The 26,215-nt window shown below is 50.1% G+C and overlaps 11 protein-coding genes across 11 annotated transcripts; 3 read left to right on the forward strand and 8 right to left on the reverse strand.

Annotated features, from left to right (window-relative positions):
* Positions 1–428: 428 nt before the first annotated feature.
* CC77DRAFT_145126 (alpha/beta-hydrolase) lies at positions 429–1,669 on the reverse strand. The gene is made up of 2 exons (XM_018530273.1): positions 1,205–1,669; positions 429–1,130 (listed from the first exon to the last, which is right to left on the reverse strand). The coding sequence occupies exons 1-2, from the start codon at positions 1,535–1,537 to the stop codon at positions 489–491; spliced, it is 975 nt and encodes a 324-aa protein (XP_018385334.1). The 5' UTR covers positions 1,538–1,669; the 3' UTR covers positions 429–488.
* A 210-nt stretch (positions 1,670–1,879) lies between these two features.
* On the reverse strand, positions 1,880–3,835 carry CC77DRAFT_964855 (hypothetical protein; the record flags this gene model as incomplete). Its single annotated transcript, XM_018535701.1, has 2 exons — positions 1,880–3,566; positions 3,600–3,835. The coding sequence occupies 2 exons, from the start codon at positions 3,833–3,835 to the stop codon at positions 2,120–2,122; spliced, it is 1,683 nt and encodes a 560-aa protein (XP_018385335.1). The 3' UTR covers positions 1,880–2,119.
* A 358-nt stretch (positions 3,836–4,193) lies between these two features.
* On the reverse strand, positions 4,194–5,090 carry CC77DRAFT_1021255 (hypothetical protein). Its single transcript, XM_018525227.1, has one exon. It carries the CDS (start codon positions 4,891–4,893, stop codon positions 4,267–4,269), a length of 627 nt encoding a protein of 208 aa, XP_018385336.1. The 5' UTR covers positions 4,894–5,090; the 3' UTR covers positions 4,194–4,266.
* Positions 5,091–8,384: 3,294 nt separating this feature from the next.
* On the reverse strand, positions 8,385–10,163 carry CC77DRAFT_937204 (hypothetical protein; the record flags this gene model as incomplete). Its single annotated transcript, XM_018534539.1, has 2 exons — positions 8,385–9,548; positions 9,618–10,163. The coding sequence occupies 2 exons, from the start codon at positions 10,161–10,163 to the stop codon at positions 8,385–8,387; spliced, it is 1,710 nt and encodes a 569-aa protein (XP_018385337.1).
* A 405-nt stretch (positions 10,164–10,568) lies between these two features.
* Positions 10,569–12,397, reverse strand: CC77DRAFT_990989 (hypothetical protein; the record flags this gene model as incomplete). Its single annotated transcript, XM_018536336.1, has 3 exons — positions 12,065–12,397; positions 11,695–12,002; positions 10,569–11,601 (listed from the first exon to the last, which is right to left on the reverse strand). The coding sequence occupies exons 2-3, from the start codon at positions 11,928–11,930 to the stop codon at positions 10,569–10,571; spliced, it is 1,269 nt and encodes a 422-aa protein (XP_018385338.1). The 5' UTR covers positions 11,931–12,002; positions 12,065–12,397.
* Positions 12,398–12,445: 48 nt separating this feature from the next.
* Positions 12,446–13,436, forward strand: CC77DRAFT_1062249 (putative short chain dehydrogenase; the record flags this gene model as incomplete). The annotated part of the gene is made up of 4 exons (XM_018528504.1): positions 12,446–12,487; positions 12,540–12,808; positions 12,871–13,187; positions 13,246–13,436. 4 exons carry the CDS (start codon positions 12,446–12,448, stop codon positions 13,434–13,436), a joined length of 819 nt encoding a protein of 272 aa, XP_018385339.1.
* Positions 13,437–13,903: 467 nt separating this feature from the next.
* Positions 13,904–16,408, forward strand: CC77DRAFT_1021258 (hypothetical protein). Its single transcript, XM_018525228.1, has 3 exons — positions 13,904–14,508; positions 14,583–15,386; positions 15,441–16,408. Exons 1-3 carry the CDS (start codon positions 14,347–14,349, stop codon positions 16,218–16,220), a joined length of 1,746 nt encoding a protein of 581 aa, XP_018385340.1. The 5' UTR covers positions 13,904–14,346; the 3' UTR covers positions 16,221–16,408.
* CC77DRAFT_145244 (SET domain-containing protein) lies at positions 16,384–18,466 on the reverse strand. The gene is made up of 3 exons (XM_018530274.1): positions 18,073–18,466; positions 16,516–17,966; positions 16,384–16,409 (listed from the first exon to the last, which is right to left on the reverse strand). Exons 1-2 carry the CDS (start codon positions 18,191–18,193, stop codon positions 16,654–16,656), a joined length of 1,434 nt encoding a protein of 477 aa, XP_018385341.1. The 5' UTR covers positions 18,194–18,466; the 3' UTR covers positions 16,384–16,409; positions 16,516–16,653.
* Positions 18,467–18,930: 464 nt separating this feature from the next.
* Positions 18,931–20,041, forward strand: CC77DRAFT_937330 (peptidase M22, glycoprotease; the record flags this gene model as incomplete). Its single annotated transcript, XM_018534546.1, has 2 exons — positions 18,931–19,282; positions 19,332–20,041. The coding sequence occupies 2 exons, from the start codon at positions 18,931–18,933 to the stop codon at positions 20,039–20,041; spliced, it is 1,062 nt and encodes a 353-aa protein (XP_018385342.1).
* Positions 20,042–20,789: 748 nt separating this feature from the next.
* On the reverse strand, positions 20,790–21,779 carry CC77DRAFT_1071975 (hypothetical protein; the record flags this gene model as incomplete). The annotated part of the gene is made up of 2 exons (XM_018529146.1): positions 20,790–21,683; positions 21,747–21,779. The coding sequence occupies 2 exons, from the start codon at positions 21,777–21,779 to the stop codon at positions 20,790–20,792; spliced, it is 927 nt and encodes a 308-aa protein (XP_018385343.1).
* Positions 21,780–22,926: 1,147 nt separating this feature from the next.
* Positions 22,927–25,103, reverse strand: CC77DRAFT_1021262 (kinase-like protein). The gene is made up of 3 exons (XM_018525229.1): positions 25,080–25,103; positions 24,234–25,023; positions 22,927–24,177 (listed from the first exon to the last, which is right to left on the reverse strand). The coding sequence occupies exons 2-3, from the start codon at positions 24,655–24,657 to the stop codon at positions 23,183–23,185; spliced, it is 1,419 nt and encodes a 472-aa protein (XP_018385344.1). The 5' UTR covers positions 24,658–25,023; positions 25,080–25,103; the 3' UTR covers positions 22,927–23,182.
* Positions 25,104–26,215: the final 1,112 nt, after the last annotated feature.

Here is a 26,215-nt window from a genome sequence, read left to right on the forward strand (position 1 = left end):
CTCTGTAATGCTTCATTGATTGGGACTGCCGCGTGAAAGCTTTCCAGAGTTCCGTTGCACAGGCATCGCCGAGGCCACGACGGAGCCAGCTATTTTACGACTTGGAGGTGATGAAACACAAGCACGGAATTATAGTGATCCATCGCGCAGGCACATTAGATGGAGAACGGATGGAGGAGGTGAGATGAGATGAAGAGACGATGTTCTTTATCAGTGATGTGTGGTCATGACATCATAACGTCTACCTTGTCGTTCTGTCCTCTCCAACTCCTTCTTGTGAATTCCTTTCATCTAGTCTCAACCTTTGATCTTCCATGCATGACAGGATCGCGTGATGGCAAAAGATGCTCTAGTTCTCCATCAATCTGACTACAGCTGCTGAGCGTCACACAAACAACATCTTTCGCGCGCATCACCTGTACCTTCGCCTCACGCGATCATTGGCCGACTGCCGCGCCCATCGATCAACAGTTACTTCGCAACCAGGTCTACAGTTTCCATCTGCCAAACCACACCAGAATGATAGGTGTTGCCTCCGCCTCCTTACAAGTCAACACGCCCTCATCATCGCCCGTGTCGCCGTTGGGGAACGAACTGGGCCAATCGTGACCTAAGTTCTCGTACTTGTAGTGCACGACCACATCATCCCAACTATAGCGCGTAACCATTTTCCCCTCGTCCTTCTCACACAGATAACTCGTCTCGTTTGCGCTAACATCAAATCTATCGCGCCTAGCCCAGTCATCAACCCAAGTCGTTACATCAGTCGAATTAGCGTTTCCGCGCGTGTTGATGCCACCTGCGTACGGAATTGTCTTATCCTTCAACCCATGGAATTCCATAATCGGCACACGCCTACTAGGCTCGCAAGGAGGAAGATTTTGGTCTGCATCTAGGTAGAACGCACCAGACACGGGTGCAAATGCAGCGATACGTTTGGTGGCTTCTGCGTCACAAGCCAATACGCCAGTGAATCCTCCGCCGTTTGATTTCCCGGTCGCGTAAATACGGGATGGGTCGATACAATAGGCGGACTGTAGGTGGTCGAGAAGTTCAAGTGTGAACGTTACGTCGTTGATTGAGGCTGGGGAGTCGGGGTCGCCTTGGTATTGCTGCGTGCCTTTTGCGTTCTGGGGATGCATTAGCTTGTCATCTCGACAATTTCCACCCCGTCGGCCAGGTTTTGAAGAGATGATTCACATACAGGTACGCCTTCGGGGTATGCGACAATCCCATCGAAACCGTAGCTTGCGTTCGAGAACTGGCTCAGGGCTTCTTGGTATTCTGCGTCTTTGCCACGGCCATGGAAGGATAGGATGAGTGGGACTTGGGTGTTGCTGTCGTATGAGGACGGAATATGTAAGCGGTACCTGCGAGGCGAGACACCGCTCGTGCTATTCAATGTCAAGTCGACGGATTGATCGAGCTTGACGCCTGATGGAAGTGGCTTTTGGCAGCCATCGTCAGAATTGGACTTTGAGTCAAGTGCAGCGGCTGCTGCGGACAGCGCCGCAAGAACAGATAAAGTTGCCTTCATTCTCGTGGCTTGATGCTTTTTCACATTATGCGGGCTTCACTTCGCACATTTATACATTTTCGAGGATGTTCAGGCGCGCCGCAACGTCACATGCGCAGGTAGTGGATAGTCCTTTCCTCACTTGGGTAAAGGGCCGTTGATCGTGGCGTACGGCCCGCATCACTAGTCTGCAAGCTTCGTGTACAGTGCCGATCCGAAGTCTAGTCAGGTCTCTGAAATAGCGAATTGCCTCGATAGTTCTCTTTTGGCAATCCTCTTCAATTTGATGGTTTTCTTCGTCTCACACCATCACCTGACATGCTATCTCGTCCACGACAGTACCTTGGATCTCAATCATGTGAGGCTCTTTCCTATATTGTTTCCCATGCCAAGTGCTGCGAACAATCTGCCATACCGTCGCCATCGTCATCGACAATGCCTTCTAGCTTCTCTGCCTATGTAGGCAATCACGGTTGACCACAGCCCCATGAGACCAGAATGTTTCATAGGATGATTCTGGACCATATACAACATGACATTACTTACAAAGTGCAACTTCAGGCGTGCGACTTCATGAGTTGATAGCCACTCTTCATATCATTACTACGCCTTTATCCTTTTAAACTCACCCCGGTGGCCGATTCCCGAAATCCTTCCCCCATCATAAGCGAGGCCTTCAGTCCAGACCTCTTCAAGCTCTCCACCGTGTTTTGCGTACCCTATCGCCTGAAATAGGCTCCGCAGCTCTCCATCAGGATGCCAATCCCCGACTACCCACTGCAGTCGACGACATGACCTGGAATCTGTATGTCGTCCCGGCTCTGCGTATTTGATACCCCAGGCTAGAGACTCCAGACTATATAGCATCTTGTCGTCGTCTTCGCCCTCGGTCTTAGACCAGTAATCAATATCGTTGCCTGTGAAATCTTTACCGGACCATTCTAAAGGGGACCATATAGCAGCTTCCTTGAGTGCCGGCATGTTTATTGCTGCCTTGGCAAAGGATTCAAGAAGTGGGGTGAGATTAGCAGTAGGGGCGACGCGAAACTGCTTATTGAATGCCGTACGCGGATCAGGAGCGTCGAGGAAGTCGTAATCCATATCCTCATCGAGCTCTGTGGGTGCATAAGGAGGATAGGAGGCACTGGTCACCGGATATCCACGTGGAACATGACCTTGCCCTGCCGGCCCTGAGAAGTACCAGGTTCCATCAGGGCGTGCGTTGTGAAACATGATGTCAAGTATTTCCAAGCGTGGCCAAGAGACATGTAACTCTGTCAAGCTTTTTGACGGTGTCAAAAGAAGAGACTCGTCGATCATCGCTCGTAGTTGCAGGTGGCGAAGATTGTTGCATAGCATACCAAGACTCGAAGTGAATGGATCGTATGTCAAGTGACCAACTAGATCAGGCAATGGTTTGCCATGATGTATATCAGTTGCACGAAGCAAAGGGCTCAGGAAATCAAGCGAGGCATGCCTTAGCGTTTTTGGTATCTTATCGAGACTGCGGATGATAGCATCTGCAAAGTCGTGTCGAGCATCTCGACGAGGTCCTGCCCAGTCGTGCTCGTAGTGCTCGATGCATGTATTCATCTCTGGATTGAACGATTCGCACGATTCGTATCCTCCAGTTCGGAAGCCCAGATATTCAAGATTAGGCATTCTGATCCCTAGATCAATGAGAACGCGCAAGTCGAGCTTGAACTCTTGTTTACCAGATCTGTCTATATGGAGATAAGGAGCGAATGATTCGTTGCCGTAGTTATTGTAGATTTCGAACGACCGAATAGACGCGACTGGAGATAGCTCGGCTTCCAGTAGCCGAACACGCCAGCTAGTTCGATAGCGATGGGGACATGCGTTTTTGGCACGTACTGTTCTGATTGGACTGTAAAGTGACAGACGATATCTGCCTGGGGCATGCTTTTCACCGGCTTGCTTCTCGACTAGTTGAAGAATGTGGAAGAGGAATTGTATCTGTCGTGTAAAAGACTCGTCCCTCTCATACACCTCATGAGCAGGCTCTCGACACAGGACTTGGTCGTCGTCGCTACTGTCATCTTCATTGTCGCGTGGACCACACAGCGTTGGGAAGGTTGGCCGGAATATCACTTCTTTCAGGTAGAGAAGCCGATGACTAGAGAAGCGCGCAAGGAAGTCGACCGAGTTGTTTTCGTTGATAGTGAATTTGGAAAAAGCTCCGCAGTGCCTCTCAGCAGCAAAGCGAAACTTGCCAGTTAGGGTAAGGACATTGCACAAGTCTCGCCTGGGTAGATAGCTGGAGATTTTATCGATGAGTTCTTGTGGGAGTCCTTCCATCATATCCTGGTTGTCTGTAAATGATGTGACGAAGATTTGTGATGATGTCTGGGGAAGATCTGTACACTCGATGACAGGTAGCGACCAGGTTGTTGTGTGGGTTTCGCAAAATTATGTCAGACAGTCAATAACCGTGTTGGAAGCGCACCTGGCAACTTTAAGACCTGAGCGGGTTTGCGGCGTAGTCACAACAACAATACTTTGTCATTATATCTGCGACTCAGGGACGCCCTGTGTGACAGATGAGGAGCACGCTAAGCCAGTATGAGACGATCCGAAGCACTCCGAGCGCTAACGCAGGGGCGAGGAACAGCCGTGTTCCTTCCTCCCCTCAGACGATAATCCCAATCGTTCTGAACACGTGAATGTCCAACGCCACACAGGTTTTCCACGCATCCCGTTGCGGCATTCACGCATCGAAAGCAGTCACTCTACCAGTTCTCTGGCTTTTGCCAGTCGTTGACCTTGTCCCACTCGTCGCTAAGTTTTTTGATAAGAGCCAGGGTTTCTTCTTGGGTCTTCTTTAGTCCTTTCTTTTTGTCCTTCTTCGCCTGATCATCGTTCGAATCGGCCTTGAACTCGTTCTTCTTCTTGTCAGAGTTCCACTCATCTTTCAAAACACCAATATTGAGTTTCATGTAATCTGTAGCTCTTTGCTTTGCCACGGAAAAGACGTTGTCCATGTAGGCATTCCATTTCTCTTCGAGTTTTTGTTCCTGCCACGGATGACCCTCTACGTCACCCTTATACACTCGGGGTGTCTTGTGCAGCTCTCGATCGATATGCCCAATCATCGCTCCCATTCTGTTCTTCTGGTCGACAAATATCTTTGAGATCTTCTTATCCTGCATGTATTTGAGAGCTCCAATCGTCTCCCGTAACCGCTGGATCGCTATGCGGGTTTGATCTCCAGGACTCAGGTTCAGATTTTTGAGATCTTTTTCCTTTGTTCGCCCCTCTATCAGTTCTTTCATCTTTTTCTTGTCGCGAATCTGTATATAAAGCCCGTTCTTAGTTCTCTTCTGGTTGAACAACTGTTGCAAGACTCTTGTTAACATGATTCACTCTACTCAGTCAACGTAAAGCGCTGTACGTACAATGCCTTTAACTCTTCCGTTGAGGTTGCTCTCCAATAATGTCATTTCATCTAGCCACATTTCCTTTCCACTTTGCCGATATGTATATTGACTTGCGAGCCAACCACGCGGAGGAAGTTTCTTCGTCTGTGGGCCAGGGGTCGCCGCTGGATCAGAAGTCGCTGCCGCATCAGGAGTGGACTTCGAATCTGGAGTGGCAGCAGGATTTGGAGTGACAACAGAATCTGGGGTCGCAGCAGGATCTGGGGTTGCAGCAGGATCTGGGGTTGCAGCAGGATCTGGGGTCGCAGCAGGATCGGAAGAAGGACCTTCCATGAGTGGCTCTGGGATGTCCTTGTGCACTGAACTCACTAACCAGGACTCTGTCCAGTATTCACAAAAGCTGAGCTTAGCAGTATTGCCGGGCTGAGGATGACTAAACTTGGTCGTGATCAATCCATCCATCTCATCAAAGAAGCGCCAAACAGTTTGCCATTCCAGAACGTGCTCAGTCTGATAATCAACGCTTTCATCGTCGTCTGGATTGTCGAAACTATAGTCATCGCATGAGTTTCGTTTGTTGAAGCCATATCTCGTCGGTGGGTGATCTCCCCATTCCGAAGTGCTCGGATAATTGAAACTGTTCAAAGACTGTTCGCAAGGCTTTCCTTTCTTTGGCTCACGCTTATACAGCCTATGATATGTTAGATCAATTGGATAACTTCGCCTAAGAACCTCTGGCTCCACGATCTCCTCGTCCCTGTCCAGCGTAGCGAGGTCTTGACAGGACAGGGAAGGTGTTGCTATCGAAGACATAGATGAAGAAGAGGAGATGATTGACGACACAGCCGCGGTAGACAGCAGGGAACCAGACGAAGTCTTCGACACAATTGTAGTGACCTGCGGGGGAACTGTACCGCCAGTGGTCGGAGCAGGTTGGATGTTAGTTTTGGAAGCATCGCCGCCTTCGTTGCCGCTTCCATTCGTGCATTTTGGGCCTTTGCAGCCCTTACAACCTCTTTTGGGACACGGTAGGTCTTCGTAATTCATCCCTCCTGGTACAAGCTCGTCTGGTGCATCGACCAGGGGTGTGAAAGCCTTCTTTATCAGATTGTTCTTGGTAGGTATTAGTGGTCCACATCCTGCCTGTTCTGCGAAATTTGCCCCACTAAGGAAAAAGTCGGCCCATTCTTGAGCAGCGTCTTGTGCTTCGTGTGCGTATTTGTATGCTTTTGCCGATCGAACAGCCGCAACTGTGTCTTTCATTCAGTACCCGATACATAGTAAAAAGGACCTTGGATGCTTACCCATTCCGCCCGTGATAACGTGGCCCGGAGGGGGAATTGCTGCCATGCCTATAGCTACGACAACATCGAGAGCTTTCAGAGCTGGACATATGACCTTCTCCAAGATCTTGCCTGCCTCGATCAGTCCCTCAATGAAGAACTCACCAGCGAATTCTAGGATGGGAAGGTCACAGGAACAATAACCTTTCTTTATCATTAAACCTGATTTGAAAATTAGTTGCTCGAATTCAGTCTGTAAGTTTGACAAACCCAGAACACAGCATACCTTTGAATGCCTCGTCGGCGCCACACAGAAGAGGTGTCATGTTGCTTGTATCGTACCAAGGATTGTCGCCAAAGATACAACTATGAGATGATACGACAGCTTGGCCTTCGCTTGCACTTTGGCTCGGAATGCAGACGTCTTTGCATTGTTCTTTGATATTCTGCTCGGTTCCGTCGGAATACTTGATGCATAGATTGTCGACTAGATACTCGTTCAACTTTGACATTACATTTGGATCGTTGGTTTCTTCCAAGCCGTATGGATTGCCATCCTCGTAGGCTTGGGGATCGCAAGTTTCAGCAAGTCCGAAAATAGCTCGTATAGCTAGCAGCGCAAGAAGACAACGCATTTTGGGAATTTCGACCTCAGATTTATCAAGGTATAAAGTGAAGTTGAGAGATGACCTGCGCATGTCTTGTTAGGACACAATCCAGCTAAATACTTGCTTCAAGTCTTCGCCGACCATAACTATGGAAATCACGCCCCCAGTCACAACTCAACTCAAGACACAGTTCGAAACAACCACACCGCAGCGCCTAACCATCAACAGTATCGATATGCTACTTAACTTGGGCCAAGCAGCCTTTGCCTCTGAGGCTTAGTCAAACACTGCCGCACTGAGCTCAGTACGTTGTGCCACTACAAAGAGCATGATGCCTAACACGAACCTCTGTGTGTCTCGGATCATGAGGGGGCCTCAGAATGCGACTCTAAACGAACAGCCTAGCCCGACTTACCTCTGCTGTGTCATTCGACGAAGCCGAGCAGATCCTGCATCCATGCCACAGTCAGGATCACCATTATGATGACTGCGTGGTCAGATGCGGAAGAACATCAGCCAAGCAAGGAAAACAGAAATATTGCTGTCACTATTCAAAGGTTCTTAGTTCCATATGAGCAAAACTGCAGCTCTGCGACGATATCACATTGCAAAATCCAGAGTGTAAGAATAAGAACAGAAATCGATTCATTTGTGAAGGGTGTGTGACAAGGTCCGAGCAAGCGCTACTATGTGTTATCTCGGGCTCGAACAGACTCTACATGGGTACAGGAACGCGCATGGCCAAGGTCTTGCATATCCGGTGGCGAGGTAATTCAGCCCCAGTTTCTGTGAGGGTTGGAGGCCGAAACTTCGCGAAGTTCTTCTGAAACAACCGCGAACGCGACCGTACTCTTGACTGTCATCTTCTCCATATTGCGGCGTTGTCGCGGCTCAACGATGGCGAGTACTATGCTCGCTTGCTACCAGCTACGCCCCAGAACGATGCAGGTGCGCATCACACGGGTGTCAGCGAACATCTGAATGGGCCTAATGCTTACATTGTAAAACATCTAGATACAAAGAATAGATTGTCGTCGCCGCCGTTCTCACTGATGAGCGAGTATGGTCGTATCACTGAGAGCGGAGAAAATCCCACGCCGCATGGAAATTTAGTCTGAAGGCTTCGGCCGCGGTATGAAGTCGTGAACTCGAGAGAGAAAAGAGAAAGCATATTCTAAGATGATATGCGAAATGCAAGTCATAAATAATGGATCTCTCAATACATGCCTACACTTTTGCTTTACAGCGACGACCAAGACATGCGACCCAATTCGTCCAGTATCTGCCCTGGGTGGCATCTGTGGATAGCATATTTCGATGCAACCTTTGTCATGTTTTCTGTGTTCTTATTGAGGGTACTTCAGATCGCGTTCGTGTGGGTATTAATAGAACGAAGATACCATTCATCTCATTTTCTAGTACGCAAACCGACATAGACCGCAGCTTAGAAGTGCTGAACAAATTGTACGTCAACACAGAGTAGGATAGGCTACGCTGAATGTGATCAAATTTGGATGCTCGGTGGTCAGGATTTCTAAAGGCACAACTGGTGCCTAATCTTGAGCCTATGATCGCCAACCTACAATAGCAAAGTAGGCAGACGGCCCGGATCATCATACCCATCATCGTAGATCCAATGACCGTGATCATGACTCCAAAAAGCATTAATGAACATCCAGTGAGGGAGATCGTCGGCATACATGTACTTCTGTTCCCAATGCTCAACCAAATCTTCACCATGCTTCTCGCGTCCAATTTGCTGGAAAAGGCTGTGCAGCTGCGCATCAGGATGCCAATCATTCATCATCCAAGTCAAAGCACGTGTCGCTGTATGAACTTGCTCTCTTTGGCTTGTCGGATCATGCTTTGCCATGTTAACACCAATATCTTCATCGGAATACTGTATACCCCATGCGAGACTTTTTCTTTGAATTCCGTCATCGTATCCCTCAGTCGGGTCCCAGAACAACGGCGACCGGATAATGGCTCTCTTCAAGGAAGGGATCTGTACTGCGGCCCTGGCGAAACCTTCCAGCAGCGGTCTGAGTCGTTGTTCATCTGGTGTGATGCGGAATTCATTGCTATGACCATTAGGTAAATCTACAAGAACAGATTGATCGTGTAATCGCCCCTCCATCTCAGCGTCGAGATCATTCGCTTCGAAAGGCGGGTAGGAGGCAGCAGTAATTGCATAACCTACAGCGTCGCGACCCTGACCTCTAGGTCCATGAAAGTACCACGATCCGTCAGGCCGTGATGGATGAAACATGACCTCTAGAATTTCCAGGTTAGGCCATGCCGGCTGTGAAGAATCGTCAATGTGAAATAAGCTTTCATCGATGATGGCCCGTATGCGGAGCTGCCGAACGTTGTTGGTTAAGAGACGAAGACTGGAGCTGAATGGGTCGTACAGCGCTGGTCTGACTAGGTCAGGTAGCATCCTGTCCTGTACAGTATGCAGTGTGCGATATAGTGGGTGGACAAAGTCTAGGTTCGCCCGTCGGAGTGAAGCTGGGAGCTGAGCTTCATGTCTGGTAACGGCGCTTGCAAAATCATGTCTTGCATCACGACGTGGACCGTCCCAATCGTGTTGAAAATGACGATTGGGTTCTTCGTCGCCACCCTGGTGGCAAAAGGGCGGGTGCCATTCGAACCCTCCGGTCTTGCAGCCCATGTACTCAAGGTTTGGGAGTCTCGATGCTAGTTTGACCATGACACCCAGATCCAGTTTCAATTCATGTCCCTCCCAGCTGCTATAGTCTGGTGGGTAATCATGAGAGTCATGACAGATGTCCATATCTTCCTTGCATACATTGTAGATCTCTAGAGAACGAACGGAATACACCAGAGGCATTTCGGTATTGAGTAGTTGAACTCGCCAGCTGCTATACTGGCGATGCGGACAAGTGATGCTGTTGTCATGGAGCAGTCTCGTAGGGCCGTGCACCAGGAGTCGATATCGTCCTGGGGCATGATGTCCAGCATTTTCCTCGACGGTTCTAAGGGTTTTATAGATAATCTGCACCTGACGTGTGAAGTGTTCATTCTTCTCTCGTATTTCATCCGCACTTTCGCGACATTCGATTTCTTCATCCTCCTCGCCGGCTGGGGGAGTCCAGACTAGTGGAGGAAGATTGGGTCGAAAGATCACTTCCCGTAGATATAGCAGACGGTGCCCTGAGAAAATCTTAACAAACTTGTCGGCATTGCGCTTGTTCAGGGTATATTCCGTAAATGCGCCGGAGTATCTTTCTGCGCTGTAGCGAAACTTCGTTGTGAGAGTGAGAAGGTTCTTGAGATCCTCCGTGGGTACATAACTAGTAATCTTCTCGACGAGTTCCTGCGGTAGTTGATCCATACCTCGCTGGTTAGCCTAATAGATCGACCGGTATTGGTGTGCTTGACGCTTTCTGGAAGGTACAGATTTGACGAGAGATCAATGTTGGCTGTGTGTCCAAGGTGTGTCTGATTCGTTGAGTGATGAGCTGTGTAGAAGCGAAGAGTAACAGAGGTTGAGTGAGGGCTGGCCCGACTTTTGTTGATCTGGGCGGCGTTGCGGCGTGGTCCTTGGAATCTATTAATGTGTACTAGCCCTATAAATGGAAACAACATTACTCGGAACGTTCCGACGCGTTCCGGGCGTTGACAGACAGGGAGAAAGACAACCTTGAAAGTACTAGATACCTTCTTCCCAGTCACCACCCGTTGTGACACCCGATTGCTGATATCGCGCTGGCACAACTTACTAAACATCTTTTGCAGACTACAAGCCGCCAGTTCTATCCCTCCAGTTCTCCAATGAATCCCCGCTGAAGGTCATCTCGAGCATCGCGATGCCAAACTCATCAACATCAGCTGGTTTCGCATAGTGAAAAAGCCTCGCACACTCGAAGCGCTGTAGGAAGGCCACATTCTTCTCCAAACACTGTCTTTCCCACTCCCCAGCGCTCGTAGCATCCCAAAGACCACTTCGATTGGTGTACATGATGCCACCAGGACAGGTTCCCCAGCGCTGCTGGAGGACCGAGAAGACAGGCGATAGACTGACGGCCACGAGCCAGGTGCGACGGATACTTTCTGACAGTATCCACGAGTACCACTGTTGCTGTAGGTAAGTAGACAGCTTGGGTAGGCAGTTGGCGAGATGAGCGATGCTGTCTTGTTCGCTCGACAATGCGGTTCTGGCAGTGGAGAAGAGTTTTCCAGCCCAGCTATCCTGTATCGCCATATGTCCTTCAGCGACATGACGGGCGCGGACGTCACCATCGAAGAGACCGATCATCTGGTAGACTAAAAGGGCATGAAGACGTGTCAGTTGCCCCCATAGATCGTCATGACGACCTGCAACATCGACCCACTTCCCTGCAGTAGTTTGATCTAAAACGGCTCCATTCTCCAGTAACAAGTCGTTCGATCGATCTTCCACTATGCGGAGGACGATTTCTGTATTCGCAGGCGTCCGATACACATAACTAGCTAGGGTGGCATACGCGACTTGTACGCATGTTGGGAAGTTCACACCGTACAAGCAGGAGTGTACAAAGGGATTGCTACCAGTTGTGACCCAGCTTTTGAACCAAGACTGCAGTACCGTCACGTACTTCTTCATTGCTGCTGTGCCGATTGGTACATCGTCTGAATTTGTCGACCTGCGGGATATCGTCCACGTCTCCGGTGCAAGAAACCAATCGGTCTTCATTGCGCTGGGGATCCGGATTTGAGACTCCGGTGCGTCGATGTTACTGCCAAGGGACGGTAATCCCACATCCCACATGAGATTATCGATGGTGTAGAGGCTCGCATTGACATGCGACGTACTGACTGGGCTTTCGGCGAACGACGTATCCTCTCCTCTCAGTACTGGCACATCCGATAACAAGTGTCGATACGAAGAAACTGTCTGCTTTTTTGATGGCGGATAGATGCACGACTTGCGCTTGTCCGCGCATCGAGCGCAAGCTGGGATCTGTCGACCGCATTTCCGCTTTGCTCTTGCGCAGGCAGTGCAAGCGTTTGACTCGGATCGCAACGACATTACCAAGGGTATGGCTACCCAGTATCTTTCTTGGAGGTTTATTAGGTCGATTCTGTCTTGTGCGGAAGTCGAGGTATAGTAAGCGCACATTTGTCATCCGCTGAGTTCATGCTCATTGGACAGACGGCCGCAAGGCGGGAGACTAGTCCGCAATGCGGCATCCTGTAAAACAAGGTTACCAATCCTCAATGACGCATATCGCATTGACTGAAGGACCAACTTACGGAAAGGATATGTATGTAACTGCAGTCAGCTTCAAGCTGCCTCACATTCGCCGAGAACCGCTCTTTGTAAGCCGCCAAGATGCCTACTGCTTCGCGACAAAGACACCACGCAAAGCCGAAGTTCTTTGCGCTGACATATCAGCGACGCAGGATTCATTACATACCTTCCACGCCGCAACATGAACCCGCAGCGGTCAGAGTCTTACCTACCTGTATCGCGGCGGACAAGTATTTGTGCGCGGGATAGCTCCAAGAAGTCCGCAAACGTGCAGTGTAGCGGATGAATCTTTGCGTTTATAAAGATGACAAGGTGAACACAATGTCTGCACCACATCTCAACCTATTTGATCCACAAGATATTCCAGACACCTCAATCGCAATATGTCAGTCTACGTAGTTACCGGTGTGTCCAAGGGAATTGGAGTAAGTATACCCTGTATGGTGATGTACTTGCATTCTGCTAAGTTTGGTCCAGTTTGAACTCCTCAAGCAAATCTCACAAGACCCGGAGAATCTCGTTGTCGGTCTGGTTCGCGACCAGGCGTCTACCAAGGAGAAAGTGATCGCAGAAATAGGCGAACGTCCAAACATCCATATCCTCAGTGGAGACCTCACCAGCCACGCTAGCCTAAAGCAAGCCGCTGCAGAGACCACCGAGATCATCGGTGAACGCGGTGTCGATTATCTCATTGGCAACGGAGCATTTCCGTCTCTCTTCGATGCTTTCGACCCCATCGGCGCGTTGTAAGCCTACATCTGTTTTCATCTCATCAGTTCGCCCATGTCTAACGCCGGTCATTCGATAGGGGCGATAAAGTCGAGGAACTAGAACAAGTCTCCTCAAAGCTGTTCATGACCAACGTTGTCGGCAACATCCATCTCTTCAACCTTTTCCTGCCTCTTGTCATGAGAGGTAAGGTGAAGAAGGTCATCGCCATCTCCAGCGGCCATGCAGATCTCGACTTCATCAACAATCTTGAAGTCGAGAACAGTTCCTTGTACGCCGCATCCAAAGCGGCTCTGAATGCAATTGTCGCCAAGTTCAACGCGCAGTATAAGAAAGACGGCGTTCTTTTCATGAGTATGAGCCCAGGCGTGGTAGAAGTGGGCCATTTTGACAATCGTAAGTAGACCGGTGACCCTAGGTGATTCCTAGTACTCATGCTGACACCGATTCGAAGTCACCCCCGACCAGATGCAAGGTCTGATGAACTTCATGGGCAAGATCTCAATCTACGCCCCTGATTTCAAAGGCGCGACACCTGTTGAGGATGCTATTCCGATCATCAGGTCGACATGGGAAAAGGCCAGCATTGAGGATGGGTACGGTGGTGCATTTGTCTCCCACCACGGAACCAAGCAGTGGCTTTAGACCAGGATACATGTATATCATGAATGCGAGCAGGACCTGTTTACCTTTCTGCTGAGCCTAGATAGTAGTCAAGAGGGTTAATCACAATCGCTGAATATTTGGAGCAAATATACTTTGGCCTAGCTGAGGATTACGTGCTTTTTCGTCATTACAGGCCGTTGACACCCAGCGACGTCCAAAGCACGTTGGAGAACGCTGAGGCATCTTTTCTCGAAGCTTAGATATCAAGGCATCGAATGTACGGAACAAAAAGGCATACTTCTCTTGAGACATGATTCGATGACAGTCCTGCTGGTAATGCTGGTGTTGTGATCAGAGTTACGACGGTAGTCATTCCTGGAAAGCCATGGACACCATGCCAAGCCACGCTAACTCCATCAGGATGCCATTCACACGGTACCATGGAACGCAACCCACGATATATGCAAACACGTAGGGTTGCAGCAGATTTTCGCAGCTCTGCTCGCGGTCAGTGAATGCGAATATGCAGCGTGGCCTGTAGATAGACCGTGATGAACGTAAGACGATCGCGCAGGTCCCACCTATTCCCGGCGATCGCCCATTTGATTGGTCCATTTCGCTTGCAACTTCCTTGCCTCTCAACCCGCCCAAACGCATCCGCTTGTTCACGCTCGACATCGCCGCTCACCGAAACCTTTTCCATCGCCAAACAGCACCCCACGACCTCTTTTCATCACTTTCGACGCGATAAATCGCATGCCGAGGCCAGTGCGACACTTTTGACACCCATATCAGCAGTATTGAGGCGCGTTGGTGGTCGAATTAGCGCTTCTGGGAGCGTGACTCCTCTTCGCTGGGCCGCCCCCAGGCGCCAGATTTGCACCACGCCCCATACGCAGCCCAAACGACCCAAACATTTGTCACGTGCGCTTCGCTGCGACAACAAACAATGACGGCTCGCGCAACTGGGCAGCGCTTTAGGCAGCGCAAGCTTTCGACCAAACAGAATTTACCTGTCGTCCGCGAGAGTGAGGTTGAACAGCTTGCTGATGACGATGCGTCGCGCCATATTCCCAAGGTTGAGACCGGTGTTGAGAAGGGCGAGGAGATTGTAAGTCGCGCTAGTCCGCTTTTGGCTTTCACTTCCCCTGCCCTGCACAATACACATACTTACATCATTTCTAGGAGCACCATCTACAGGCCGTCATCTCCGCCGCCCAGGCAGCTGCGCAAGGCGCGACTGGTGGGAAGATTGCACAACTCTACATTCCGACTCCGGATGCTGTCGCCAGCACACTGCAATATGAAGATGTCTATCCAAAACGGTTTACACAACCTGCCACTTACATACGGTTCTCGTCAACCGTGGAGGATACGTCCGGCTGCCCGTATTGCATGAACAGTGATGATCTCGCCTTTCTCAAGTCTTACAACCAGAAAAAGGGCAAAAACAACAATTGTTCAGAAGACGAGTTCGAAGAGGTTATGAACTTTTTCGAAGAAACCACAGCAATCAAGCAGCCGTATGCCGCGGTCGACAACTCGTCTGCTCTTGCCTATGAGGAACTTGAAGCCGAGTTCGATGAGACAATCAGCGAGTCGGCGCGGCGGTTCGCCAAAGACATTTACCCACATTGGAAGAATCAACGATTACTAAAGGGCAACCGCCCGCTGATGCCCTCACTGAAGTTCGAGACGAATCTCGAAACCGATGATGCTGACCCGTATGTTTGCTTCCGACGCCGTGAGGTCCGACAGGTCCGCAAGACGCGTGGTCGCGACGCGCAAGTAACGGAGAAGCTCAAGAAGCTGAGGAAGGAACTGGAGGAGGCTCGTTTGCTGATGTCGCAAGTCAAGCGACGAGAGGCAGTCATCAGAGAACAGCTTGCCACAGACAAGCTGATCTTCGAACAACGCCATGCCGTCAAGGAGCTCAAGCGTAGACTCAGCATCAAGGGTGATGATGACGAACTACTCATCACTCAGAAGGTATGTCGCAATGAACTCACCAGAAGTTTTGTCCAGATGACTAACTCGTCCCAGCCTGCTCCTAAGCCAAAGAGAACTGCCGATGTTGAAAGACAACGTCAGACTCTACCAGGCATGAAGCCTACCAACACACGTCCAGACGGGCGTCTTGTTGATGGTGATATAGTGTACCTCGAAGAGCAGCAAGCCAAGCGCACCGAGGCCATCGATAGCTTCATCGAAGACAACCTGGTTAAGCACCAAAAGTGGAATGTGGGCTGGGTCGACGCAACATGGCGGCCCATCACGCCACCTTTGGAGCCGCCGGCTGCGAAGTCGGACTTCCGTACAGTCTTTACGGAGAGTCAGCTTCCCACGCCTCCTGCGTCCGTGTCTGATGGTGAAGGTGCTGATGCGACAGCAGTGGTGCCGTCGAGTAAGCAGACAGATCCACGGAGAAGTGCGCGCATACGTTTTGCCACTCCTCCAGATGACGTTCCATTCCATGATCAATCTCGCTTCCGTCGTAGAATCGGTCGAGGCGGGCGTATGATGATCGATCGCCGAGGCGTGAAGCGTCAAAAGACCGAGAGGGTAGACGACCGCTTGGCCGATCGATGGCGCTTCTCCGGCGACAGCAGTGAAGATGAGGAGACATATCCCGTCGACTGGACAGACAATCTGCACATCAGGTATCGCATCATGATTGAGCGCCAGGGCGAGAAGGCTGCGGTTCAACAACCTCCACCAAATCCGAATCGCCGGTCCATTGAAAACCACAATCGATCTGCATCCGGCCATCTTCTTCCTCCTACACCCACAACTGCCGCAGCTGGAGGTTCTTCCGGGAGATAAATTCCCGCAGTTTACAATCTCTTCTTCTTTTAGCGCTTTACTTATCGACAAGTTATACCCTTTGTTTTCTATTGGCTCGGTGGGCTGGCTCCAAAGATCTACCAAAGTTATGTACAGTAGCCTTTTAAATTCAGGGAGGAGGAGGCAATGCTGGATGGTTGGGTGGGTGAAGGGAGGTGCGAAGGTTACCTAGACACAACAAGTCAGCAAGTCGATACTTGGATATACATATTTAGACGCCTGGTGAAGTGCCGCATGGACTTTGGCTGGCGACAAAAAAAAATAAGAAACTTACGCATAATTATTGTCCGACCTTTTTTCTCGCTCTTATGATTCGCATTCTCGGGTGAAGGCCAGATCCTGGTGACCGTTCTGTCAAACCACCATCGGTGATGCGGTTCACGACAGGGTTTGATGCATGCAGTGATCTTCATCACGCTCTGTGCTTCTTCCCCATACCGCCCATCTCCACATCTCCCTCTTCATCAACAACCCTCTGCCTCTTCGCCATCGCCGCACCACCATCTCTTGCAATCTTCTCTGCCAACGCATCTTTCGTTTTCGTCAAAAGCTGTTTCTCACCGATACGCACGGCCTTTGCCATAGCAAATCTTCGCTGCTTAGGCGACGCCGTCCCGGCAGGCGGAACCTCGCCAAATGTTTGCAAGTCCTGTTCCAGCGTTGTAGCGTACTGCGCGATGCGAGCCTGGACGATTTGCAATAGCAGCTCCGCTCCTTGGCTGGTGGTCTTCTCTGGTTTAGGCAGTCTGCCTTTGCTAGCAAGGCGCTCGAACTCTTCGGCTGGGGGAAGCATACTTTCGACCAAAACGACGAGTTCGGGAGAGAGACTTTCTTGAAGCGTATAGGGCGTGCTGGCGGCGATGTCGTAGCCTGTATCGATGACCTCTTGTTCGTCAAGGTATTCTAACCTGTCCGCGTGCCAGACACCCTCCTTGGTTAAAATATCAGTGACGAGCTCGGCGGGAATCTCAACAACGTCGTATTGTGCGTAGTTGTCGGTGACGTAGCCGTATCTCCTTAGTAAATCGCTTCGGGGCAGCGAACCATAATCGTTGAAAATCTCGTCGCCTGCAGTAATCGGGCTGAGCGCCTTCATCTCTAAGCAGTCTTTCTCGTAGAACAGGCGCGCATTGCACCTATCGGCATCGGCATTAAGCATGTCAGCTAGCGGAACCATGCCTTTAGGTAGTGCAGCGTCTTCTTCCTCCTCAGCAAAACCCTCATCGTCCACGTCCTTGCTTGGTGTCGCGGGCTCGACATCAAATGCGTAAGCCATGATCAGACTACCCATTTTGTGCATCAACTCCAGGTTCTGCGGGCTGCGCATCTCCTTCGCTTTGTCCTTGGCTCTCTCATCTCCACTGAATATTATGTCCGCAAACTCTTCTATCACGGGTAGTAGTTGCTCCGTGAAGACTTCATCAGCGCCTTCCTTTCCGATTTTGTTCACCACGGCGCTAGCTTGGAGCTCGGCGAGTTCGTCGTCGGACCAGAACATCAGGGTGTTGAAGTCGGTAGGTAGGACGGCAAAGTAAGGCGCCCAGTTCGAGGCACTGCCATTGTGATACTCATAGAGCATGACGAGGATGAGGGAGAGCCAGGGGCCGAGAAGCGCAAATGTTGAAGCGGGGATTTCGGTACTCAGGATGCTGTTTTCGACACTGAGGATGGAGGCGCGGGGTATGCGGAAGAGGAGTTCATGTTCGGCAATATTTTGGGTTGCAACTGTTTGAATTAGCTTTAAGGTTTATCGCATGTCGCAAAGCTTTGTAGCGACGTAGAGTGAGTCTGTGGTGTCGGGGTGTAGTACTGGAGTGGAGTAGCTACTTACCAACGCCTCGTCCAGCATCCTTGTTTCTCAGATCCTCCAAGTTGATCTTTGGACTGATTTCCGCTCCAGATTGCTTAAGCCATGTCAGAAAGTTCTGACTGGCGCCGTCAAAGTCTGCCATGCGCAGAGATTCTGGTGCGATGTGGGATGTTTTGAAGAGTTGGAGGATTGGATATTTGGTGGATATTATTTAGCGGCTCCAACGGGGAACCGAGGCCGCTTGGTCCGAGCGGAGTACGAATTGCTGTGGCTGGGATCTGCAAGTTTTGCGACGCTGCGCAATGATTGTGTTTTAAAGAGTTTATGAAGCAAGCGAAATTCGAAAGACGTGGATTTGTTGAAATGATTGTGAAGATGGTTGAAGTAATTAGTGGACTTTGTTGCGGTAATGATCAGACCCGGCAGCACATGACTAACGGCGGTGACGTCTGCTCGTGAACTTTTTAAACGTCGGTTTGCTCGCTGCATGCGCACTGCATGCGCACAAATGTATGTGGCATGATGGCTGCGGGCAAAGAGACCATCGCGTAGGTTCCCAAGTGTATAAAAGAGACTGGTCCTATATCCCTTTTGCTAGATCCTTGCGCCTTTGCGAGCTGACGCCCCTGTTCGCTATATCTTGCCCATTGATCAAACAACATCTGCGATTATGAAGTATCATGTCGTGAATGCTCTGGATCTATAAGGGACGAGGTAATTCGAAAAATGCGGCTTGCTTGACAGAGCAACTAGTCATTGTTGCTTGCCAAGCGGTGGCTTCAGCCCTACCATGCATGTCATCCCTTATCGATAGCTTTTTCCAACGACACCCCGCCTCGACGCGTCAAACACCAACACCAAACCGCGACTGCCGCCACGATGATTGCCATAGGATTAGAAGGAAGCGCCAACAAGATAGGCGTGGGCGTCATCTCTCATCCAGGTCCAAACAAACCTCCCATCATCCTTGCGAACCTGCGACACACATATGTTTCCCCTCCCGGCGAAGGTTTCCTGCCCAAAGATACAGCAATACATCACCGAGCATGGGTTGTGAGGCTAATCAAGCAAGCTGTGCGACAAGCAGGAGTCAAGATTGAGGATATTGATTGTATATGCTACACCAAAGGCCCAGGCATGGGTGCACCGCTACAAAGCGTTGCGCTCGCAGCTAGGACAATCAGTCTACTATGGGGGAAGCCCATGGTGGGAGTGAACCACTGCGTCGGCCGTCAGTCATTGCGATTCCACGGTCAAAACTATTGGCTAATATATGCTAGATATCGAGATGGGTCGCTCAATAACACGCGCTGACAACCCCGTCGTCCTTTACGTATCTGGCGGCAACACCCAAGTCATCGCCTACTCTGCCCAGCGGTATCGTATCTTCGGTGAGACCTTAGATATCGCCATAGGAAACTGCATCGATCGATTCGCTCGCACGCTGATGATCCCCAACGACCCATTTCCTGGATACAACGTTGAGCAATTAGCCAAGAAGGGGAAGAACCTGATCGATTTACCATATGGTGTCAAAGGCATGGATGCAAGTTTCTCGGGTATTTTGGCTGCAGCGGACTTGCTCGCGCGTGGGTTAGACGAGTCATTACCGGACGCGAAACGGCTAAAGACTGAAGACGGAGAGCTGGTCACACGAGCAGACATGTGCTTCTCTCTCCAGGAGACTATTTTCGCCATGCTGGTCGAGATAACAGAGCGCGCTATGGCACACGTCGGGTCGCAGCAAGTGCTGGTTGTAGGTGGTGTAGGCTCGAATATGCGACTACAACAAATGATGGGCATGATGGCAAGAGACAGAGGTGGAAATGTTTTTGCAACAGACGAGATGTTTTGTATCGACAACGGCATTATGATTGCACATGCGGGATTGCTGGAATACAGTACTGGAGTGAAGACGGAGTTGACAGATACGACATGTACACAGCGCTTCAGGACCGACGAGGTGTATGTTGGGTGGAGGACCGACTGAGGTACGCTTTTTTCTTAATACGATACCCCGTTCGACCCCATGATCTCGATTTTGTTGTGTACGCGGAAACTAGTGGATTGCATGTTCGGCATAGGATTCCAGCGCGGCCCATTGCGATATGCGGAGTGCCTATGGCGTCATACCCTTTTCGGGAGAGGCATATCTACGGTTGAAGAACATGAAGACTAGGTCAAGGCGCATCCTTTTCGCCAAGGAGCATATGTATACTCTTGGTGCGAAGATGGGTGAACTTCCAGTAACCTTAGGCACAAGAAAGCCAGTATCACGGCGCTTAGAACGAATTGTCTACTACGGATTGTGGCTGCAACGTAAGGCGTGACACCAAGAAGATCTCCAATGATGGCTCATATTCAGCACCAACTTGAACATCGAACCAGCGAAAGCTTCTGATGATTGCTTTCGACCTGTCCGGCATATTTAATAGATGGCCCCAGGTAGCTGGCGTGAGACAGATCTGAGACCGTGTAAAACAAGCTTTCGGAACTATGTCATAAAAGAATGTATCGATAGTGGATCAAGAGGTTTAGTGATATGCGTAGTCTATTCTACTACGTAAGTGCTAGTAAATACAGGTGACAAGCGATTTGACCTTTTTGCTCGCACGCAAGAAGATAGTGAAAAGCATGTCAGAAAAGTCCTCTTGAAGGAAATACTACCCTTTTCAGGTTTGAATGGTCAAGCATTTCAGACCAGCGTCTCCAAAGTCGACTTGAAGTATCGATGCCGCTCACAGCTCAATCGCAACGACCTTCCCTCCCTCAACGATCGACCCATTCACCGGCGCAGAGATTCCTCCATTGGTAGTAACGTAAAGGACATTGCGAGCGCCCTCTGTTCTCCCAAATACAGCTGATGTCGCGCCCGCTACATCTGTAGAATTGAGGTTGCCGGCAAAAACTGCCTGACTACCATCTAATTGAACACGCGTAACAACATTTTCAGTCATCTCAGCGACATATACCGTACCATCCTGATCAACAGCAAAATCATCCCCCAAAACGCCTTGAGCAATGACTTCGTACGGCCCTGCGGCTTGCCCGGTGGCTCGATCCACGCGAACACGACATATAAGCTGAAGGGGGCTGTTGTTGTAGTACACGTAATCCTTCCAGACGCGCACGCCATTGATACCGATAAGGCGGTTCAAAGTCTCCCTCGGTGCCATTGTGTCGTCCTGTAAAGCAATCTCGTAGGTCAGGCTCTTTGTGTCGACGCGCCAGATGAGACCGAGTTCCGAGTCAGCGACAAGAATTATTCCAGCATTTGCGTCGAGAGTCGTCACGCCGTTGAGGAGGCGTGAGGGTGCTATGTTCACGACTTCGGAGACGCGATTGGAAAGGTCCTCGTTCATGTCGATGCGCCAGATGCTATTGCCACCTACTACCACGAAGACGTCTGGTTCTGTCTCCGTGATTCCGCTGGTATGATCGGCAATACTAGTATCGAAGCGGTGGACCAGCTCGGTGGCATTTGATGCAGGCGGTTGGAAAGGGTCGACTTCCCAGATCTCAGGCGGAGTTATCATAGTGATGAGGATTTTGCCATTCGGGCGTATAGCCAGGTTTTCGATCCATGTTCCGACGGCGAATTGAGCCACGTTGACAGGTGAGTGCGAGGTTGTCTGGGATACGGATCTAGGCTCGGATCTGAGGCTTGATGGTAGCCCGAAAGCGACGGAGCCAACAAGACTGGCAAGGAGAAATTTGAGAGTAGGCATTTTGTATGAAGTTTCTGTATAGTGATAACAGTGAAGCAAGAGGTCGATGAATTGTACATGGCAAGAGTGTTGCGGCCTTATGGAAATATAAAGGAAGACAGATAACGGTCAAGGACTTGGGTACCTCCTGAACAAACAGTACCAGACGAAACTGTCTGTGCCATCTCTTACGTCTGTTGATTTCCATGCGGACGTCTACGGCAATGCTGTTTAGGTTCGCTTACTCCGTACTCTGGAGAGATGCAAAATCATATTAAGCAACTAGCGTTGTGATCCTGGTGATTTCCAGAAGCTCTTGACACCGGGGCCGCCGGGTCCCGAGAGAACCGCCGTTCCTTTCTGCAATGAGGCTCTTACGGCCGTACAATTATTTACAAAATGCTGCTGTAGTATCTCAGAAACCATCAGAGGATGAATCTTGCACAATGATTAGAAAGTAGTGTCACTACATTGAAGAATGATTAGAAATGGTTTTAATGTTACTAACACCCATTTCAAGCTTTGTGATCGAACAGTAAGCTGAAACTATACCATTGACATGTTCACATTCGCACATTTACAGATCCATACTCAAACATTTGGATTGAAGAAGCCGTGGCTATAAGTTCCTCTCATCGCGACGCTGCCGAGCTCATGTCATATCTGATACCCCAATTGCTTCCCTGCTCTTACGCCACTTAATCCGCGCCTCATCAACTGTCCATATATCGAAAATGGCGACATTAGGAAATTTCCCCGGACTTTCCCTTCGAGAAGAAGACTGTCAAAACCCTTGATTCATTCATGGCGTACATCGATACAAGCACTCCCAACACATCGGTATCCACCGTTGTTTCCATGCACGGAAATCCAACATCGTCCTGCCTATGAACCCTTCTGATCGCGAACCCACATGGCGGTTTCCCAACGAGATTCCGCTTGAAGGACGTTCGCCAGAGGTGGGCATGTTGATTTAGCAACTCTGGGAATGGTTGAAGGCTGGCAACAATTAAGTTCCAAAACTGATGTTTTGGGTAGAGCCAGGTATCCTGATACCACCGCACGGAAGTCAAGGAATACCCTGAATGGATGGGCGTTACGAAAGTCATTGGGCTTGGGCCCTCTGGTCATTTCCCGCAGGAGGAGTACCCTGATTGTATCGGTGAAGAGACTCGAAAATTCGTTGATGCTATCTTAACGACTAAAACAGCTTAAAATAATACCAAATTACAGTAGTACTCCACCTTTCATCAAACCAAACTTCCATAACAAGAAAATATCATTCATGAACCGATTCAATTCCACTTTCCTTCCCTGGACACACAAAACTTCCCAACTACAATACACTTACAACCCCAAGCTCCAAACCACCATCGCAATATCCCCAGCAGTACTTCTACCTAACCCACCATAAGCCTCTTTCTTCAACGCATAAAAGAGCCAAAGTTCAAAAACGTACTGCCACTCGGTTTCTGCGTACTAGACCTCGGCGTAACAGGCCTTGCCTTGTTCCCCATTTCCTCACTCGCCTGGATAGTAACGGGTTTGAAAGACATGGGCTGGTATGGCGTAGGCTGGTATCCTTGTCCTTGAGGTTGCGACGGCTGTTGCGACTGGGATTGAGGTGGTAAATGCGAGTACGATTGCGACGACTGTGGCTGCCAAGGTGTAGGAGACCACGAAGGAGTGTTGGAAGAAGCATGCGTGGAAGAAAATGTGGTAGGAGGCTCCCTCGTATACAACCCGGTCGGCTGCTGTTTCGCCGCCGAATAGGTGAACAAAGGCTCACTGCGTTTCCTCTGGATGTTCCTGCGTCTCGACTCCTGAGCACTCGCTTCCAACTTGTCGGCAATCTTGCCCGTCTTGGCCGTATCCATGGTGAACCAGCCTGCATCCAGAATCTGCTGGGCTGTGGGCCGATCTGTAGGGACAGGGTTGAGGACCCAGCTCAGGAACTTGATTTCCTTCTCCGGCACACCCTTGGCTTTTAGTTGTTCCCAGTGTTGTCCTTCATGATGTGAGCGGTCCTGGTAAGGAAGTCGACACCCATCATAGTAGTCTAAGGCGCCCAGTCCAAAATCATGTGCTATAGCTCGTTCAACTGAACGTTCTTTCTGACCCTGGCCTGAGTTTCCCTGTAGGAGTTCATCGTAGAGACCGTATTTGTTGAACGAAGCTTGCGCTTCGAGGAGCTGGCAGTAAATTACGCCCCAGGACCAGATATCGGCTGGTTGGTTGATTTCGTTGCGGAAATAAACTTCGGGCGCGCGGTATACGATGGGCTGAACGAGACCTTTTGCTGGCTCCATGACGATTCCTAAGTCACCGAGTTTGGCAGTGATGCGGTCGTCGCCGATCTCTGCGTTGGCGCTTGGTTCATTTTCGAAGCCGCTGAGGAGGATGTTCTGCATTTTGAGGTCTTGTTGGTGTTAGCTATGTTGGCTCATTTGAAGTGAATACTGCATGTAAACGTACCTGCATACACCAGACCTCGCTCGTGTACGTCTCGCAGGCCCAACAATGCCGAGCGCATGATACCCTTGAGTTCCACGTCACTGAACTGGCGCTTCCTTCGTGCGTCCCAGAGGGTTGATTGAAGGATTTCGAGCACGATTCGTGGTGGACCACCCCTGGTGGGTGGAATACGGTCTACTTGTTGTCTGATTGTTGGAATGCCCTTGAGAAGCTCGTGCATAATCATCTCATGTTGAAACTTTGGCCATCCGTACCCGACGTCATCGTCGCCGGGCTGTTTTACGATGAAGATCTTCTCTTGTGAAGCCGCGTCGACGGCGACCCATACGTTGGCCTGGCCGAGGGGTTTGACAAGTAGGTATCGAAAGCCGTGTTCTCCAACGAGCTCGGCGCCCTCGCGCATTTGAAGGGTTGTTCCGACCATTGTAAGGGTTGGTGATGCTCAGTCGGTCGGGGTTCCGAATGTGTGACGTAGAGGGTGTAATTTGGTTGTAGACGTGGCAGGTGATCAAGTCGCGTCCATGGAAGGTGATGTGAGGAGAGACGAAGAGACGTCAGGTACAAGATCAGGATATGAGAAAGAAGTGGATCTGAGAGACGGGTACCGGCTGTCAACTTCTAAACTTAGAGTAAAGAGGCGAAGTTCCAACATTGCGTAGCTCCAAAGTTGAATGGCTGCTTGTTTGCGCAGGTGCTGAACGATGACGGAAGGCTTGCAACGGTTACGGAAGTGGCGGGCTGGCGTCATTGGCCCGAGAGCAGGTCGACGCAGCAACATGATGATCTCGCGCTGTCGATGGTCAATAAACTTCATGCACTGTTGCGCATCATCCAGGAACATGTTACCAACAGCGAGGTCCTCGCGACTCCGATGTGTTGTCGCAAAGGGTTAAGCCGGTGACCAGGGAGGATGTAGCGAGGCGGGAGTGCCGGCTGATCCCGGCCACACTCCTGTAACGCGTATTGCCCACTCTGCCAAGATTCCATCATGTCCGGAACGTGTTTTTGTTCTTCCAATTCCAATGAAGCTCTATCAGGTCAGAATTCAAAGTCTGCTCAACATGTAGATAAACTCCGACTAATGAACAGCAACATTACTGAGCCTCTCTAAAGACGCGTCTCACATTGTGGTGATGGTCCAATCGGAAGGCGACAACGTGCTGTCGTATGAGAAGTCGCCGCAAGGAATGATGATACATATCCAGATTCAAAAACACTTGAACGATTTTCGCACAAGGCTATGCCATGTCAATCACTGACAAAGTGTTTAACCAAAGGCTTCAACCATGAGATTCCTCAGGTTCAAGTGCGAGTAGACTACTACCTGCTTTACACAGGAAGTCCACCTCCTCCTCACAAGCCGCTATTTTCGGCACACAATACAGCCATCTTTCTGACATAAGACTGCCACCAGTCTTACATGAGACGTCTTCCGTATACCCCTCCGCCTCCCCTGTGCCTTCCCCACCTCTCACCTGCGTGTCGGCCAATCGCGGACGGGCTCGTATAACGCGTATTGCCCTACCCGCCTGTTCGCATATTTTTTCACTCCCTGGTAAGGGGTTGAAAGTAGGATGGAATCCACAATCTACGCTTCCCGATAAGCTACCTGGTTAAGAAAATATCATGCGATATGAGATAGAGAACCAAATGCTGAGAGAAGAGTATCCATGTTAAGAGTCGATGTATTCCACGGTCCTCAGATCACTAATCGCGGAAGAACAATGTGGCCATCTCCAATGATGCAGGTACGTTTCATATTAACATAAGCAATAAAGCTTCTTCTACATATCTACATGCAACAGTATCTCCAACAAAACCGAGCTCTTCGGTCTTTTCTGAACTGTGCCGGTCCCGGTCCGGTCCTTCTATGATGATACCTCAGGGATCTTTTCCTCAACAACCAAAATCCCACAACAGCGGTCCAGCCTCTTCCAATGTGTGTGTACCTACAGCGCCATTGCCCCGTCCATGTATTTCTC

Source organism: Alternaria alternata (assembly GCF_001642055.1).
Source record: "Alternaria alternata strain SRC1lrK2f unplaced genomic scaffold CC77scaffold_12, whole genome shotgun sequence".
In the NCBI taxonomy this organism is placed as follows: Eukaryota; Fungi; Ascomycota; class Dothideomycetes; order Pleosporales; family Pleosporaceae; genus Alternaria; species Alternaria alternata.